A 20,644-nucleotide genomic window follows, 5' to 3' on the forward strand; every position below is an offset into this window, starting at 1 on the left:
TGAGAGCGCCACTTCCTGCCTGCCTTCCTTGCTTCCTGTTGCTGCGTAACTGTCACATTTTTGACGTAAAATGCTTAAACATGGCAACAATTTAGTATGAATTTTTTTAGTTCCATTTTATTTAATTTGTACTATTTTATGTCGCACTATAGATATTATTTCAGGGGGTTGCACAGTTAGCAGGTTTGTAAGTTGTGTCTATTTTTTATTTTATTTATCTTAAGATCCAACATTGAGATATTCCCTTTTATGGCTCCTCCACACAATGGCCCAGCGCTGGACCAGCGAGATGAGATGGCCATGCGATGGTTAAGACACGCACTATGGACTACCTTTGATTTTCAAACGAAAACCGACACCGTTGCCATTACATCGCCATCCCGCCGCGCCATAAGCCGTCCGACGACACATCTTAGTGGGCCAGTATGATGGCCCATCGTGTAGAGGAGCCATTAGCAAGGATCGCGTACGCACCTAAATAAAACCCGAGATGTAGCGCAGACATCTCGGCTCAAGGCCGCCTGGCGCAATGCATCCGCGCGCACTCATTCGGCGCGCCCCGGCCGCCACCGGCCTGACACGCTAGGCCAAAGGCCTTCAAATGTTTGAAGTGAAGTGACATCCGACATGTTATGTACTTGCTATATGCTTTAAGGCGCTTCGCGCAGTTTTTGGCCAAAAACTGTTACTTTTTAGAGCTTATAACTTCTAAATGAGTCAACCAAAAATTATGAAAAAAATATATATGCATCTTCACTCTATGGACAACAATCGCAACATTTGACTTTTTTCCTGAAATTTGTAGTTTCACCGAAAAAAAAATAACACGACAGGCCGTTTTGCGGCTAACTTTGCTTATAACTTCTAAACGGCTTAATCGATTAAAATTATTTTTAAACTAACAAAAATGTTTTAACAGGTTCTACAAACGCAACATAGCTTTTCTTAATCAAAAAATATTTTCTTAAGAAATCGAACGTTTTTCCACATTTCATGCGTATGCAGCCTGAAAATGGCGTGGCCGGCAGTCGTGTGCCAGTTTTGAGACGAGGAGGCTGTGTCGCTCGTCGCTCCGTGCCTTCCTTGCACTATGTTCGCTTATGCACAAGCAAAGTGCTATAATATCGGAGTTATTGTGGCCAAAGAATAAATAACTGCAGAGCGCTGATTTGGTTGCGACGCGCATTAGCGAGCGCAACACGGTATTTTGCGGTCTATTACAATGAATGTAATGATAATATCCGTATATATTATACTATAATATACGTATGTTTGAGAAAACTTCATTTGAAATAAATAAATAAATGTTTTCTAACCGACATATTATAATGTTAACCACTAAAAAAATAAATGACTGCAAAGCGCTGATTTGGTTGTGGCGCGCTTGTAATAAAAACCGGCCAAGTGCGAGTCGGAGTCGCGTTCCAAGGGTTCCGTACATTACTCAAATTAAACAATTAATTTTTTATGTGAAACTTGCGTGAAATGTCTTTAATAAACCCGTAGGGGTTGGATCAAAAAGTAAATTATTAAGTCCGACTCACGCTTGACTGCTCATTTCTAATAAGTTTTCCTGTGATCTATAGGTAAAGATCTATTATGTGGATTTTTTTCAAAATTTTATACCCAGTAGTTTCGGAGATAAAGGGAGATAAAATGCTCATTTTTTGCCTATTTTCGTGAATAACTTCTAAACAATTTAAAAGTGCTTGTTGCTAGGCCTATTTGAATAAAGAATATATTTAATTTAATTGAATTGACTGTTTATCCTAAAATTATAAAAAATATACATTTGAGATTCTCACAATGAGCTCTTTCATTTGATATGTAACACGATATAGTTTGAAAAACTTTTTTTTTATTTTCTCTTTTACCCCCCAAAAGTGGCCCCCGTGTTTAAAATTAATTTGTTTACGTTACATGTCCGTCTTTGGGTCACAAACTTACATATATACACCAAATTTCAACTTAATTGGTTCAGTCGTTTCCGAGAAAATAGGCTGTGACAGACGGACAGACAGACAGACAGACGCACGAGTGATCCTATAAGGGTTCCGTTTTTTCCTTTTGAGGTACGGAACCCTAATAATGATGATATTCCCACGTAATGATTGAGAAAACTTCGAACTTCGAAAAATAACAAATTTGTAGTAGTATATGAAGCTAGTAGGTACTTTAATTTTATAAGTTAACTATTAATGGCATTATTTATATTTATTTATTACGGATAAAAAAAAACTGTATAAAATAAACGCACTGTACGCCTCAATTTAGTACATATCAAGCTTTAGCTATAAATCTTAATCCGTCGATTTGACTTAGGTATATATTTGTAAGAAACAGATAAAACACAAATTAACTAACTGAGGCTTGTAAAGTATAATGCATAAGGGAATATATTTTTATTATAATTTACGACCTCCCACTACACGCATGATCTACTCATACTCAAACAACAAAATATCTGCAAAAGATACACAAATACGAGGTATAGCGCCAAATGCCGCGCGCCTCTGGGCTGTAGGTTATTCTTTGAACCTCGTTCCGCCGCAGTCGCCGCACCGAGACGAAATTCACGTACGATCGCAGTGAGCGGGGTGCGGGTACAGAGACGCTGAGACGCTCAAGGCCAAATCAGCGAGAATCGTCTTAAATTGAACAAATCAGAGGATTTAATCTTGGCTGTTGAGTTGAGAGTTGAGACTGCATTAAAAAAACTGGTAATTATAGTCTGCATGTCAAACAACTTTGTCAGGAGAAAAAGGCGCGAAATTAAATTTTTCTATGGGACGATAACCCTTCGCGCCTTTTTTAAATTTGTCGCTTTTTTCTACTGACGGAAATGGGTTGACAGACTTTAAAATGATGAGTCTATCAAAAATTGAAAACACTCCAGGGCTATCCGTGAAAAACTAGTAACACAGATTCTCCGTTACACACATTATGGAACAAGTATATATCTAGACTATCTAGAGAGTGATCAATATTAATATTTTGGACTCAGCGCCAGTTATAATTTAGTACTTTAGTATATGTATATTTTAAATTAAAAGATATAACAAATTCTGGTATCTCAAGGTACACAAGACAAGATGTTGCTGCAGAATACTGGTTGAGGACGAATTATTTATTAAAACATATTAATTTATATTAATAGTTTCATAATTTAATTTATACATAGATCGTTTGTATTTACATATGCCTGACAATAAAGCAGAAATAAGATTTAAAGGAACATCTAAGCGAAATGCAGCTGTCGTAGTAAAAGGTATACCTAGCTAGTACAATATTTCAAACCAGGGGTCATTATACGTCCTAGAAATCCTTCAGTCACGTCTCATAAATCTCTCGATACTAATACATTGTATTCCCTGTCCCTTCGAAATAAGATTCGAAATCAGTGGAACGAGATTTTAAATTACTCTTGCTCGCTGGAAGCTGGATTGCTCGCTTGAGTATAAGTATAAATTATGGAGAAGTTTAGCTGTCTGTTCGCTAAAATATATTTTGGAATGTTGGCAAAGGAATAACATATTAAATATGAAATTAGATTTCTGAGTAGAGATTATTTAATTACTGCACGACTGAAGTCTGTTACGGTGGCCATTATTTTTTTATGAAATAAAGGAAAAATAGAAATAATACCACCCTACAAGCGAGATTGAAACTCGCGACTACTCTGGGACAACTTGCCACTTTCCCCAGAGCTGAGACATCAAGTAGTAGTAGTAGTAGTAGTAGTAAACTCTTTATTGTACAAATATACACATTAAAAATTACATGGTACAAATAATAAGATGTACAAAGGCGAACTTATCCCTATGAGGGATCTCTTCCAGTTAACCTTTGAGTAGATGAGAGGAGAAAGTGAAAAGAGGGTGACAAATGTAGCAAAATGTACAACAAGGTACCAGAAAGATAAAGGATATAAATACATACAAAATTAATAGGATAAACATATAATATATTACACAAAAAGGAATGGGGAAAATACACTAAAAATTGGAAAAAAGTAGAAAAATATAAAGCAACATACAATACAAATATAGGCACATTAGTCAATCAGATAACCACAGCTTCTTTAACCTCTCCTTGAACGACGCAAGCGATTGCGCCTGTCTGAGCGAAACTGGCAGCTCATTCCACAGCTTCACTCGCCTGAATTTATTCCAATTTTTTAAAAATTATTATTTTCTTTAGCAGAATGCACAAGTACAAATGGTTTAGCATTTATATAGTTCTAAGTGTTAAATCTGGGAGAAACGGCTGATTTAATACAATATTCATATCGACTTAGAAATCAAGTGTCCTTATAATAAAGAAGTATAGCGTTCTTGGGAGTTTGAGCTGAGACAATGCCCTCGTGCCTATGCATATGTAATGCTTGTTGCCTAGCCGACCTCAATGTACCTACAGAGAGATAGAGGTACATAATAAAATGTTAGGCCTTTAAGTTCAAGAAGGTACATGTTAAGGCGAAATTTTTGAGAAAAAAATGTATTTCTCCCTGTCATATCGCCAATAATCTAGTCATTATAGTACTTTTGTAAAATAATAATTATACCAGTACCTTTGTGATTATTTTTAAGTTTATTTTGAATGTCCTAGAGACGTAGACTACGTAGAGTGACTGAAACAGAGTGAAACCAATCGGGTCGCGTATTTTTAGTACTTATACGAGTATAATGGCATAAATTTTAGTTATAATTCGAAAACTATACCGTATGGAAAACGTTTTTAAATCGAATATAAGTAGATAAGTGCATGTGCCCCATACACACTTTTTAGTATTTTATTTAAAGTTTAATATTATTTATTTTTGGAAGTAGATGAAGTACACGGCATGACTTCCAGGCTTTCGTCATCATCAGATATTTATTTCAACCCTGTTATAAGCCTTGCACAAAACAAATAAATAATACAGACTACAATTACAATCAAATTCAAGTAAAACAAGTTCTTTGCAACTTGCTATTATAAATAAATCAGTATAATTACAAATAAAAAACGTGATGAATAACAAGACGGGTAACTTTAACAGACCATTGTCAGCAAAAAACTATGGACGGATGTTGTTTAGCCACGGCACTGACATATCTATAGCCATTATTAAAGTTGGTCTTGAAACTCACTACAGTTACTCCCCCCAGCCCCACTTATTTTTTATAACTAGTAAATAAAAGAAGTCACTAAATACAACAAAAATACAGCGTTGATAAGGACAAACAATTTTTTTCAACTGGCTAACGATAGCGTTTGTGATTCGAAAACATTAGCTTTGATTAACAACAATCATACAGGTACATTATCATAAAGGGTTGATCTCATAAAATACACGCTCGCAAACTTCAATTTAGTGTAAATCTGAATAGTATTATTGAATTACTATTACTAACATATAGAACCGGCACACAGAACCAGTATTTTGCGCCATGAGTTGATGTTGTTTTGACAACAAACCATAGAAGTGCGAGTCTCGCGACCTAAACAGGTACAGATTGCAATTGCGACAATTTCATTGTTTGGTATGGTTTCTCTACATATAGTAATAATATCTCAGTGTATATAGTAATCGCTCTTATTATTAGCTCCTTCAGTAAATATTTTAAGCAATGCCTGAAAAAGTTTTACGGCTGCTTTTTTCTACGTGTATGTATAGTTTATTTGTAAATATTTATTGGTACTTTCTCATGTTCAGGTATTACCGAACGGATAAAAAGATGATATATGATATGAAGCAATATGTATGTAGTAATTGATGATGAATGTAGAATTGTTCCAAATGATGTAAATATTCAGTTATAGGTATAGGTATTCATAATGTAGGTACACGGTTAATAATTGTGACAGGTAAAATGTATATTTTCTGATTTATTAACCTAGTAATTAGAAATTGGAATTATTTCATTTACAAAATGACGTATCAGTTCAGTAATCTACGGCAGCAACTACTAATGGGGTTATTTTTTTTAACCTGACTTGGGTTCTATTGCGTAGGGGATGGTAGCCTGGGGAAAATCCAGGACCCTTAGAAGGTTTTGCTACGCTGGAATACTCCTAAAGAGTTTTCGCTCCAGCGCAGATCGGTTGAGCGGTCTCAACTTGATCTGAGGGTGTAAAGGGAATCGAGCTAATGGGAGTTTTGTCGCTGGTTCGCTACAACCTGGCTAGGCTAGGAGAAGACTCCAGCAAGAAACTCAGCTAGGCCCGACGACTGTCGGAGTGATGGTAACCGGTACGCGGCGGTACCGGGTTGATAATGGACTGAATGTGTCGATGTGTAATGGGGTTAATGTTGCAAAGGTTTGTAGTAGTAGTAGTAAATCACTTTATTGTACAAAACAAAAATTGATAACATGAAATTCATATAAATTTAGGTACAAAGGCGAGCTTATCCCTATAAGGGATTTCTTCCAGCTAACCTTAGAGTAAATGAGTGGAAAATTCGAATTAGATAGATAGACAAACTTACAGAACGTACAATAATATTTAAAAAGGAAAACTACAATATTAACGTCTACGAATAACTAAAATACATCAATTGCATTATGCAATAAAATAAATATGTACTAGCATACATAAATATATAGTACTAAATAAATATTAAATAAATGTATATATATATATATATATATAATATATAAATAAAATATATATATTAGCACTCAACCAAATCATAGTTCGTGGGAAAGCCAAAGCTTTTTCAGATTAACTTTGAGTGATGCTACAGACCGGGACCGTTTGAGCGACAGGGGCAACTCGTTTGTATGTTTAAAGTTGTATTCAAAATTAGCTAATACAGGTAAACCCCTACATGCCTAATACTAAATGAATCTCACAAATAAAGGCAGATTATCTTACCATCTCCGATCCAATGTACCTATAAGCTTTTCACGGTGTTTACGAGTGCAGTAGTAGGTTTACCCCAGGCCCCAGGGCTGGCCCTGCGAGCCCTGCCCGACCGGTTTGTAAGATGGATTCCGTAACCTTTCCTTAAAAGTTGCACGAGCTGTAAAGTGTTTCCCGGTTTTAAGAGCCATTCAAATAAGTGCCTTGTATATTTGTTTTTTACTTTATTGTCTTCATTCGACTTGGCTTAAGTTTGATACCAATGTTCGTGAACCCAGTATTGAGCGATTGAAAACATGTAGGTAAGTAATATTAAAATCACAGGCACAGGCAGGTTTTTTCAGGGTTCCGTACCCAAAGGGTAAAAACGGGACCCTATTACTTAGACTCCGCTGTCCGTCCGTCTGTTTGTCCGTCTATCACCAGGCTGTATGTCATGAACCGTGATAGCTAGACAGTTGAAATTTTCACAGATGATGTGTTTCTGTTGCCGCTATAACAACAAATACTAAAAACAGAATAAAATAAATATTTAAGTGTGGCTCCCATAGAACAAACGTTATTTTTTTGCCGTTTTTTGCGTTATGGTACGCAACCCTTCGTGCGCGAATTCGACTCGCACTTGGCCGTTTTTTATTGCATTATATACCGTTACAAAGAAATCCCATGATTGTACTCATGCATACCTACTTACTAATTTGAATACTAAATCTTTCAACACATTTATTCAATTTTAATTTTAACTAAAACAATCCGTATCAGGTACATCCTAAGCCACTGGGTAGAAAGCGGCACAGAATTATAACTAAATTATAAATAAAAATGAAAATGTATATTTTTAATACATTTTCATTCTTAGTTATAATTCTGTGTCGATAGATGGCAGTAAATTTACTGTGACTACAAAATTTACTATGACAATAACCCTCTATACTATACTACCTATACTATATATTCTCTTTGCTTATAGCTTTCGACGCTCACTAATTTGGTACTTATTTATTTCTCTATTCTACTTGTAGCTTCGGCAGTTGGCCCCGTTTCAAAAACAAATTCAAGCGAACATTTGTGAAATACATTTAAACAGGTGTTTTAAGATCTTAGGTTGTTGTATTTCCAATTATGGCGTTCTTTGTAAACCGTAAAGTTTCTTCAACAATCAATGCATGAAATGAATTATCATTACGCCAATAATAATGGTTGAACGTCATTGCTTGAACAATTGTTTATCTTCATGATAATTTATTGCAAGAAAAACAATCTCCAGTAAATATTAAGAATAATAAATTACGGGAAACATAAACACATGTTCTCTCTAATAAAAATAAATGATAAATACGATGAATGTTATCACCCTGTAATTATAACCTCATAGTTAATTTCGCACAATGGGTAGGAAAGATAATTTTTCATAGCTTTTGTCATATTAAGTCATAAGTAAGTATTACTTGCTAATACAAATAGTTCTATTGTTTTGTTTTTATTAGCTGACTGTGGTGGGCCAGACTGACGCATCCTTTTCTCTTGAAGGAGGTACAAAAATTGTACAGAGATGTGCAAAATTGCATGGACACATTATGAATGGAATTCATTCATAAAATGCCCATGCACTTTTGCAGCTGAAGCTGAATGTAAATTTTCTTCCATAAAAAGTGTACATTGTCAAGCAGTCATCCCCTTATGCCAAAAAAAAGATTTAAGTTACTTAATTTCCACTATACAGCCACTTGCCGATTTTTAACGAATGACCCAATAAGTGGGTATTAGGCAGTCGGCATATAGATCCTCAATTTTGTGACCCATTTGGCCTCCGCTCATTAGTTGGCTGCCAAAAGCCGAGCTTGCAACGGGTCGTCACACTCGCTCTGTGCTCGTGTAAATCGCCTTTACAAGAGTGTCGCCTTCATATACCAGCTGCTTAGTAATTGTAGCATTGGAAACATCGGAACCCTCGGTGCACGAGTTAAACGAAGTTGCACTTGACCGGTTTTTTTTTTTCATTCCAATACTAAGTTAAAACATGTCTGCCAGCCCTATTGTACACTACGCAAAGTAAAGCTTTTTCTTCTTTTCTTTCTATTTAAAGTAGATTTTTCATTTTCGTTGATAAGTATTAGTGGTATATAGTTATAGTCAGTCAAGCAAATCTTTTCAGTAGGAAAAGGTGGCAAATTTAAAAAAAGTGGGCACGAAGGGTTATCGTCCCATAGAAAATTTGAATCTCGCGCTGTTTTCTACTGACAAGATTTGCTCGACCAAGTATAGAAAGGTACGTAGGTAAGTAGTCTTTATTGTTATTTTTCTAGAAAACAAAAAAACATGTTTTGAAAAACCCATATATTATTAGTACTGTAAACAAACCACGAACTGTAAACAAATTGCACCTTAAAATAAAGTTGTTAATTTTTAAACAAATTTGCTTTCCCTAATTTGTGGTAATAAGTGCGATTTACTGTAGATATATTATTATCTATAAGCCCGAGAACTTTATTTACTTATAATATACCGAAGACATTAAAAATGCGCCAATACCTACTTTTAAGGGTTCCGTACCCAAAGGGTAAAAACGGGACCCTAATACTACTTCCCAGGTAGCATTTATACGTCATTATGACGACAGCGACGTCATTATGACGCAATAATGCCGTCATTATGACGTCGCTGACGTCACTTTGCTACCTGGGTTCAGAAGTGTGTACCTTCAAAATTACAACTGACACATAATAAAATAAAGGAGAATGCGGAAAAAACAATATAATAAGGTTTTTAATTACATATGAGATTTTTATTTCGGTAAAGCAAGTCATTAAAAATAAGTTAAACAATAACTACCGCCGGTTATAGCCCGTTAACCAACATTACAGATAGAGTTAATCTAATATAGCTAAGTAATCACTACATAGTATAAAAGAAAGTCGCTTCCTGCTGTCTGTCTGTCCCTATGTATGCTTAGATCTTTAAAACTACGCAACGAATTGTGATGTGGTTTTTTTTTATAGATAGTGATTCAAGAGGAAGGTTTATAGGATGCATATTACAGTGATTACGTTCATAGTTCACAGTAGGTACCTACCTGTCATTACATAAATAAAGCACTCATATTTTTTACGATTACGTGTAGGTCCGGTACACAAGCATATTTATCACATATCATATATCACACTGCAAATACAGGGTAATTTAAGATTATACGTGATCGGAAATCTCAATACAACATGCACGGTAAGGAAAATGTAAAGTTCATATCGAACTATGTAACTCCCAAAAATAAAATATTTATTTAGTCAGCCAAAAAAAATTTTTGCATAAAAATAATCCCCTATCTACGGAGCACGATTTTTTTTATATGAGGCAGGCCGTTCATAGTTGAAAGGCACTCACTGTTGCCGAGGTAGTTCTTAGTAGTTAGTAGCTCACTGCGTTCGAGCGCCAATAAATAGTCCGAGGCTAAAATTATGCCTTTTACCCAAGTTAATCACTCTACTTTTCATTTCGAATACGAGGAAAGTAAAATAAATACGTGTTTTTTTTTAAAACATGACTAAGTATAATTTTTTATAGCATTTCTTGAGGGTATTATTAAATTAACCATTTAGGTAAAATTATCGTTATTTTATAAATGGGGAGTGAAATATCAGGATGGAAATTGTATAACAAATCCTTTTAATTCAAAACCAAATTGTGGTTTAAAAAAACATCGTAAAAAAATGAAAAAAATCGTACTTGGAACATAAAATGCTCTAGTGCAGAAACGTACGTAGAAACTTTCTGCACACTTTTTAGAACAGCAATGACCCTCTTTCAGAGCATAAGAAATGAAAATAAATAATCACTACACCTTATAAAACAAAGTCCCCCGCCGCGTCTGTCTGTTTGTGTGTATGTATGTTCGCGATAAACTCAAAAATTACAGAACGGATTTTCATGCGGTTTTCACCTATAAATAGAGTGATTCTTGAAGAAGGTTTAGGTATGTAGTTTGTTAGGGTTTTGTGTAACCCGTGCTAAGCCGGGGCGGGGCGCTAGTTAAATAATATTATAGGACAATATTACACAAAGTCAGTGGCAGCGACTTCTAGTTTTTCTTATTTGTTAATTTAACGACTATTGATTTGAAATGGCCGCCAATAGGTACTCTTATTTCTGATTACTTCGCCACCCTGTATGGTTATGAGGCAACGTGCAAAGGTTTGCGTAACTTATCTTCTTGCTTGCAAATACTTGAAATACCTACTTGAGCTATTAAATACTACTTTTATTTGTTCTGCAATCTGCAATCTTGTTGAATGTTTTCAGTCAGTGGGTCATTATACTTCCCGGTTGCATCCTAAAGGTCCGGTTGGCAGCCAAATTTAAAATTTTACATAAGCACTAGATTTTACAAAACTGTAAGTAATGTCATTTGACCTTCAGAACGGTTTAACGCGATTAAGTCCCGTCGTTGTGAATAATAATGAGTAAAAATCGTGAAAGTTTAAATCAGTGCTTCAGAACGGTGTTCGCGTTAGGCCCTCAGACCCAGAGAGATATGTAGTTCCAAGCTTTTTTTACAATATAAGTGATATTTTTGGTAGAGCATATAATTTTGTCCATAGTATAGAGGCCTAAAGGGTCTAAAAACTTCGAGCTGCGGGTCGCACCTGGCCAGTGAGCCATCCAATCTTGCCCACAGATAGGAACTAAGAAGAAGGAGAACCAAAAACTACCTGCGATAATATAACGACCCCGCATCATAATTTTTTGAGACCCCTGGCCTAACCAATACAGGCTGATTTCTGGGTCGTGATCCAGAACCACTTTTTCTGACTCTGTAAATGATCCACATTATCATATGGTAGTATTTGATTAAAACATAATTAGTTTAATTTTTCTTATTCTTCATGTAAAATTAATCTTGTACTAAGTAATCATGGTCACCCTATGACTTTTGAAATACGCTGTATGGAAAGCGACAAGACGTCACATTGAACAGGGTGACCAAATTGTATGCAAAAATGTTTTTTTCTACTTGTCATCTGAAAAATAATGATCATTATTGGCAATAAACAATAAGTAATTAACAACTTCATAAGGCTCATCTTCAAATTCTGTATGATGTCTTGACTTTTGTCTTGTTCTCTTACTCAGTCAGGAACTTTTTCGAAACGAAAAGTTTTCATGAAATAAAACTATGAAAACGGATTATATCGCGTATATTGAATTTATAATACATCCCGACGTTTCGAACTCTTTACAGCGTTCGTGGTCAACGGGTGACAGGAAAAATTACAAAGTGCAAAAATACCCACATACTAAAATAATGAACAATCATAGACTACAAACTTTAAGGCTGGTTGTACATGCAAAATCGGTTCATAAGGCTAGTTATACACTATAAGTATTTTTCAAGTAAAGATATATATATATACGCGATATAATCCGTTTTCATAGTTTTATTTCATGTGTAACTATCGCGGTAACCGAAGAAAAGTTTTCAGTTGAACTAGTTGATATACCTAATTAAAGATTTTTCATTTAATTCCAGCGAGCAACCAAATCCGCAGCTTCGAGTTTTCCCTGGCGCACCTGCTGATGTGCTGCGGCTTCTTCATCATGTACCTTGTCGAGGAGCTGGTGCATCTGTACATACATCGGCGGGAGCGACGGAACGCTAAGGTAGACGAGACTGTGCAGTTAAAGTGTTTTATCTACATCTATATCATAACCTCCCTTTAATAGATTCAGAAACGATAAGCTAACGGCCTATATGAAAAAAATTGTATCTGTAGGTGCAACGTAATTTTAACTTTACGTTATATATAGAATATTTAAATACATTTTAACGTATTTTTATAAATCTTCATTTTTAGTTTTAAAGTATGTCGATAGATGGCAGTGAATTTACAGTGGTTACAAAATTTACTATGACAGTACCGCTCTATCTTATTATATCCTCTTTGATATAGATAACCGATACCTTAATTACATTCAAATTTAGAACAGCTCTGAGAAACAAATAAATTTGATTTGACGTCTATTCTAATATCAGTCGAGATAACGTTTTGTTCGAAATGAGGTGTCAGTTACAAACAATTTTGACAAATTTCGCACGTTTGTTCACGACGATATTGCAGACGACCCCGACTCTAGTTGTCTGAATTTATAAAAAAAACAACGGATGGGTGACATGCGCTAAAAAGTTTGCATTACCGCCATTTGACTTAGTTTGTAAGAATAAAATTATGTACTTTGATTTGTTGAAGCTTATGTTATGCTTACCCGTTTGATATTGATATTGATGTAGATAAAGCAGTGAATGTAACTGTACATAATTAGGCATTAAAATACTCGTGTGATTCTTTTATGAAACTCATTTCATTCGTTTCATAAACGCACACTCGTATTTTAATGCCTTTTATTATGTAGCAGTCACATAAACTACTATTAAGTAACATTAAAGTATGTTCAGCGCGCTGCAAAAGTGCATGGCCACTTTATAAACGAATTCCATCCATAATGTAGGTATCCATGTATGTTCCTAAGTTTCCTAACAATGTAACCTATTATCCTCGCATATTTTTTGTTGTTTCTCTAATAAATAAAATAAAAATGCAATTTTGCAGCTCGTTATACCTACATGTATGTTGCCCGCGGCTAATGAGGTCAATTTGAAACCTGTAAATGATAAAATTGATGTTTTGATCTATCTATCCACACTTGAGCCGCAGAAAACTTGCGAAATGAACTAGTTTGGTATAAGCATTTCGTCGAATTACTTACGAAATTGTTCCAAAAACATGCAGCCATCATCAAACTAACGTTCTTGACTATCTTTTGTTTAGTGCAAAATAGTGTTATATCTATATTTTTTCTTTCAGGCCATGCCGTTCGTCCGGAACTTGAGTGTGCGCAAGAGCCGGTGCAGCCCAGACAGCGTGGGGGAGAAGAGTGTCACTAACTCTACTGCGGATCTCATCGAACCGGAGAAATTGAAGGTAAATAACTTTTCACTTTATGTCCGCTAATGTTGTGAGGACCGCCATAATCAGAATCAGAACTTTTATTAGTAAAAGTTATATTATTTTACATGTCAGGAATTGGGTAAGTACATATAGGCCATCCAGAGGCCGTGAGTTCAAGTCTCACCCAAGGCAGTAATTTTTCCACTTTTAAATTTATTCTAAGCTTAATAGCATCGATCGCAGACGTTTCTGCTTGTTAAAAATTAATTAAGTACATATAAAGTTTAGTGATGGGAAGACCGTCATAGGGCAAGAACAACCGCCTGTACAATGGGCTGTGCTCTGAAGAATTGTTTGACATGATGCCAACGGCCGCTTTCTATCACCGCACCGCTCGCCATCGGCAGGGCGTTCATCCTCACACGGTGCGGTTTAAGAGGAATTTCCTCCCGCGTACTCTTCGGCTGTGGAATGAGCTCCCTGCCGAGGTTTTCCCGAGGGGCTACAGTATGGGATTCTTCAAAAAAGGAGTGTACAGGTTTTTAAAGGGTCGGCAACGCGCATGTAATATCTCTGGTGTTGCAGGCGTCCATAGGCTACGATGACTGCTTACCATCAGGCGGGCCGTATGCTTGTTTGCCACCGTCGTGGTATTAAAAAAAAAAAAAACGAACTCGTATTTGTATACACCGAACGTCGCTCCGACACAGTCAAAAAGGAAGAGTTTCACTCCTTCTGCTCTACTGACCTTCTGTTAGTGGAGTATGTGTACAAACGCAAGAGTTAAGAGCGATGAATCGATGATAGAGCTTGTAGACGAACTTCCCTTATAGACTGTCTTTTCCACATTGTCCTTACCTGGATTACGTACCGACTGTAAACGCCACATCAATCGAGGCAAACGTAGTTGACTAAAGGATGACTCACGTTAGAACGGTCCGGGCCTGGGCATCTGACACTTCGTTTTCTATAGAAAGGATCACGTGATCACCGGTTACCTGTCATAGAAAATGAAGTGTCGGTTGTCACGGCCCGGACCCGGGCAGTTCTAGCGGTACTTTTAGCTACGTACCTACTCACAATCTCTAGAAAGGTAAAACATACTTAATGTGTGGACAATTACAGATTATCTTAATGGGTTTCTTAGTGGTTAAGAGTGTGACATATAATAATCGCTTCCTTAGAAACGGTGATAAACATTACAACATTATTGCGTTACGAATATGACTTTCTATTATTATAATTGTTATTTTGACATCCAGTATCAGTCTAGACCGATTTTTTTTTATTATAAGAAGAGAATCTAGTCCTAACTAATAGGGTTGGCCGGTGGAAGTATTGTACAAATAGCCTTCCAGCCATCTCATAGAATGATAGAACCAACGTAGAGACACGTATAACCACTGGCACCACCTTTGACAATTAGCAGCCCCATTCGATGCTTACCTACGCTGCTGCCTTCATTCATTCTTACAAGTATAAAGCCCGCCCGATGGTCACGTCACGCAACTTCAGAGGTATCACATGCGCATTGCCGACCCTTTTAGAAGGACCGCCTACTGTAGTCCAACTAATTCTAAACCTTTTAAAAACCCGTACACTCCTTTGAAATTTACCAAAGTAAACCCCTGCAGAGAGTCAGTGTAAGGCCTGAGTGGACGCTCGAAGCGGAGCTTTCGGCGGGGCGTGCAGCGTGGCGTCGGGTTCACAAGTGATTTGAGCAGCGTGCACTAAGGCCGCTGCTATACGATTGCATTTGTTTAACATGCACGCCGCACGCCCCGCCCCGCTGCACGCCCAACTCGAGCGTCCACTCAGGCCTTACACTTAATCCAGAACCGAAGCGTTCGCGGGAGGAAATTCCTCTATAGGTACTGTAACAGCACAGCTTCTAACCCTTTGAACGCAAAACCCACTGAATTGTCGTTCCCCTAGGGCTAAGAAGTAGAACGCTTAAGGGTCCCCGGCAAGCTCGGTTCTCCATACAAACGTAGTTCCGCTCTCATTTTAAAACGACTAGCTAGATTGCTCTGAAACTTTGTACTTACAATAGGATAAGGTATATCTATGTCTGTAATTAGTTTATGTAGCTTCAGATACCATAGTTTAAAAAATACAGCTATTTTAAGTTTTTCATACGAAACTAGTTTTTACTCTATTTCGTTTGTTTTATAAACTGGAGCTATATAATATAAACTAATAACAGACCTAGATATACCTCATGTCATTGTATGTGCAAAGTTTCATTACAATCCAACGCGTAGTTTTAAAATGAGAGCGGAACTACGTTTGTATGGGAAGGTGCAATTCGACCGAGCTTGCCGGGGACTCTTAAGAGTGTAATGCCTCAGCCACAAAATGCACGCACGGAGCGTGCTCCAAAGATAGATATAACTCCGTAATAGATGGATACAGTCTAAGGAAAAAACGTGCCTCGAAAATCAAGAAAATTTGATTCTCGATCAGAGGGCGCTACTAGTTTTGGCCTACTGTCGTTGACGGTTTTGTTTGTTATTTAACAATTTTAACGCATATCAGTGAAAGAACATGGGTCAAAATCATAAAAAGAATTAATGCAAATAAAAAACATCATTTATCCATATTAAAATACATTTTATCGTATTTTTATAAATATTTATTTTTAGTTTTAAAGTGTGTCGACAGATGGCAGTGAATTTACTGGGGTTACAAAATTTACTATGACAGTACCGCTCTAATGGTGCGTCCCTTCGCCCTTAGGCCCCATTAGCACGAGAGCTTAAAAAGCGTTGCGTGTTTGACGGACCCATAAGTAAGAGCGAGAAAGCGATATCTCTTTCTAGCGAGAAAGAGGTATCAAAACAACCTTAGGTATATACATATAAATTATTAATTTCCAGGACGACGTGGAAGTGAACCACAACGGCCACTCCCACCACCACCACAGCCACATGCCCGTGAACAGCGGCGGCGATGACGTCACCGCAGCCCTACGAGGGCTTCTCATCGTGCTCGCCCTTTCCATCCACGAACTTTTCGAAGGTCTAGCCGTTGGATTAGAATCAAGCGCTTCGAACGTGTGGTAAGTTTGTGACTTTGGGCGCCATCTTGTGACGAGTAGCGGAACTACCTATTGTTGTATATGTTTACTAGAACGAGCTTTAGAATGGTTGCTTTAGTTTTAGAAGTAATTAATAGATGGCGTGAATTTTGTTTTTTTTTTAAATCTGCTGTTATAGTCTATCAAGCCAATCAAGCCATTTCTGTCAGTAGAAAAAAGCGGCAAATTTAAAAAATGTAGGCGCGTAGGGTTATCATTCCAAAGAAAATTCTTATTTTGCGCCCATAGACCTAGCATTACATAGATCACCATTATGGTGGGCTACAAATGGTTTATATAATGGTTTATGATAAACCATACTAAATTTACGGTGGGGAATAAAAAAATGTGAGACTGTGACAAGGACAAACAATAACAGCGCTTTCTCTGCTAATACTACTGAAAGATACTTGATAAGACTATTCCCTTCGGTCATTTCCCCCCGCCCCTCATGACCGATCCAGTTATACTAGATTCATGTTCGCGCCTTTTTCTTCTGACAAAGTGATAGTATATTAATAGTATATTCCTTTTATTTAGCAAAAGAAAATCAAAGCCATAAAAGCAAAAGGCAAAAAACATGATAGTTCTACATGACATTTTATAGAAGTATGAAATTACATAGTAATAAAAACCGGCCAAGTGCGAGTCGGACTCGCGCACGAAGGGTTCCGTACCATTACGGAAAAAACAGCAAAAAAATCACGTTTGTTGTATGGGAGCCCCATTTAAATATTTATATTATTCTGTTTTTAGTATTTGTTGTTATAGCAGCAACAGAAATACATCATCTGTGAAAATTTCAACTGTATCTCATGGACCGTGATAGCTAGGCCTGGTGACAGACAGACAGACAGACAGACGGACAGACGGACGGACAGACGGACAGCGGAGTCTTAGTAATAGGGTCCCGTTTTGACCCTTTGGTTACGGAACCCGGGTCCCGTTTTTACCCTTTGGGTACGGAACCCTAAAAACGGCCAGTACTCTGGCGCCAAACCTCACCTCTTTTGACAATTCTAACACAAAGTTGTTTGACAGACTATATATTAATATTTAATTTAATATGAGGACTTCCGGTTCGAGCGCCATCTTGATAGTTAGCATCGTGATTAATTACTTTGTTTTTTGCTCATTAATATTGTTTAAAGTGTAATATCGATAGCTTATTATACAGTAAACTAATGTGGTAGTGTGCAGTAATTTCAGTCTAGAGCTGTAGCGAACTTATGGAAAATTATTTGATCCACATGTACCTAATCAGATTCTATAAGTTCTATAACCTTATATATTTACCTTTTCCAGGTACATGCTAGGAGCCATTTCAGCCCACAAACTGGTCATCGCCTTCTGCATCGGCGTAGAGCTAATCGCAACCCGCACAAAAACTTGGCTGGCCATTATCTACATCACTACCTTCGCCATCGTGTCGCCAATGGGCATCGGCATCGGCTTAGCGTTGGTCGGCGGGCAAGGAGCCACTGCCGCTGGCGTTTACTCAGTGGTCCTGCAAGGCCTGGCTTCGGGAACGCTGCTTTACGTTATCTTCTTTGAGATTTGGAAGGGCGACAGATCGGGCGTGTTGCAATATATCTCTGCCCTTGTTGGATTCGCGCTGATGTTTGGACTACAGTTACTTAGTAAGTATTACCTACCTACCTTAGGTATCTATAGTTTCTTATCTATAGTTTTAACCAGCCTAAGTTTCAGCAAGAAATTGTCAAAAAATCTTGAATTTTTGAACCACCTCGCTGTCTGCTGCCTGTTTTAGCTGATCAGGTTTAACATCAATCTCCATAGAATATAGGTACCTAAGCTAAGTCCAGAAAAAATATTAAGAAGAAAGTGGAGGACCCGTGCGAAATCGCCTTTTCATACAAACGTAGAGGACTTTCTCCTCTCTGGACATTAACAGTATTGAAAATATTTTGACACAATTTGTTGTATATATACCCTACTTTTTTACATACAAGATATATACAGTGGTACTACGTAAACGAAATTAATAACTAGCTTAAATCAAAAATAGGCCCTTGAGGCATTGTACCAAGGATGCTGGCGGCATTTCCCCGCTGTATCGCAATGCTGATACGTTGTGCGAGAAAGCCGCCAGCTCTTCGGTCACCAGTTACGTCAACCAGACGCTTCGCGATTTCTGCAAACAACTTATGCGCGCTGGGACCCCATGGACCTAGAGTTTCAACTCCAAATGGAACGAAATGATACTCTCTACCGAGGCTCTTATATTTATTACGTTTTAAAATTTCGGCGCTTTCCGCCGCTCCGCCCGCTTTTACATTAGTCCGTTGGAGGTGGGACGGTGCCAGTGTGTCTACGCAGGTAGCATCCCACACCAACATCCGTCCCAAGCTCCAAGGAACCAAGGACATCCCATCGGGCCTCTTGCCATCATCTCTGATAATGCCAGTCGGCTCAAGAAGAGCGGGTACATTGATGGTATACTACTTTTTTATATATATTAAGTATAAGAGTTAGAGCATTTAAATATTTGTATGCAATCTGATTTTCGCTCCTAATACATGTATTCTTCTGCTGTGAATATGTGTGAAATGTGTGAATAACTGTGCAACTCAATCCAATCACAATCGCGAGACCTTGGTACAATATGACCAATAAGGACAGAATGCACATTGTGAATAAAAGTAGTGATTGAAAACTATCGAATTCATGTATCGATAATATACACATTTTGTTGAAGTAGGAATAATTTAGGTAACTGCACGTGAATTAACCATGTTTGTAACAATGTATAATTTTTCTTTTTACAGCACCTCATACTCATTCCCATGGCAGCGACGGTCATACTCACGACAGAAAGTGAAGACGACGGGATTTAACTTCTACCAAGAATTGCCACTGAATTTTAATGAAATTACTATCCCTAGTGGATAAAGTTATCTTGATATCGTAATGTTATATAACTCATCAATTCATCTAAAACCTATTATAATATCATTCAAATGTTACCCATGTCACTGGGGTGCCGTGAGTTGAATGTTTTTTTATGACAATATAGTTTGCTGTAGCAACTGCCAGGCTAGCACATGATTGGCGCGAATGTATCTCGCAGCGGGATAGACTACCCGTCCCTCTTTAATTAATACAATAAGAGAAAGACGGGTAGTCTATCTCGCGGCGAGATACTGTCGCGCTAATCATGTGCTAGGCCTACTTTATGTTCATGTTCTAAGATATCGATGCGACAAATTGTGCATATATTATATTTGTGAATGACCTTAGTGCCATAACATCAAGGTCGTGTACGCCTACATTACTACATAGTTTTGCGAAATAGGTTGCACCGATATCTTAGTTAAACCTTGTCATTTGTAGGCTGTAAATATGTAACCGTATTTTAAAATAGGAATTAAATGCCTACTATAGTATATACCAGTTGTAGATAAAATAAAAGTTAGCAATGTGATAGTATTTTCGTTACAACTGTAGCGCTGTTTTGTTCCGGTGCTACGTCTTAATTAAACATGCAATGAGTTTGTATTATTCAAGAATTAATGTTATTGTTTATAGTACGAGGAAAATTGGCTCAATATTTGAACAGTTATTGATGCAGAGACGATGAACATAAATCTAGTCATCAATTTATTTTATATTTAAGTCCTCTATATTATATTTTATATGTGTTATATAAGCTGTATATAATTGGATTGGATTGGATTTTTGTCACCTGTAATAATTTACGGGGTGAATATATAGGTCATACTGAGCAACTTTTACTATGGGAAAAAAATTGGCT

The 20,644-nt window shown here is 37.0% G+C and overlaps 1 protein-coding gene across 1 annotated transcript in view; it reads left to right on the forward strand.

Moving 5' to 3' along the window:
- Positions 1-19,943, forward strand: part of LOC134748313 (zinc transporter ZIP1-like) — a 49,382-nt gene extending 29,439 nt beyond the window's left edge. Inside the window, exons 2-6 of the mRNA XM_063683070.1 lie at positions 12,374-12,504; positions 13,707-13,823; positions 16,670-16,851; positions 18,175-18,509; positions 19,659-19,943. Coding sequence (XP_063539140.1) covers positions 12,374-12,504; positions 13,707-13,823; positions 16,670-16,851; positions 18,175-18,509; positions 19,659-19,711 — 818 coding nt within the window. The 3' untranslated portion in view covers positions 19,712-19,943. The remainder of the gene's footprint in view (positions 1-12,373; positions 12,505-13,706; positions 13,824-16,669; positions 16,852-18,174; positions 18,510-19,658) is intronic.
- The last annotated feature ends 701 nt before the right edge of the window (positions 19,944-20,644 follow it).

This window comes from Cydia strobilella, chromosome 16, assembly GCF_947568885.1.
Source record: "Cydia strobilella chromosome 16, ilCydStro3.1, whole genome shotgun sequence".
In the NCBI taxonomy this organism is placed as follows: Eukaryota; Metazoa; Arthropoda; class Insecta; order Lepidoptera; family Tortricidae; genus Cydia; species Cydia strobilella.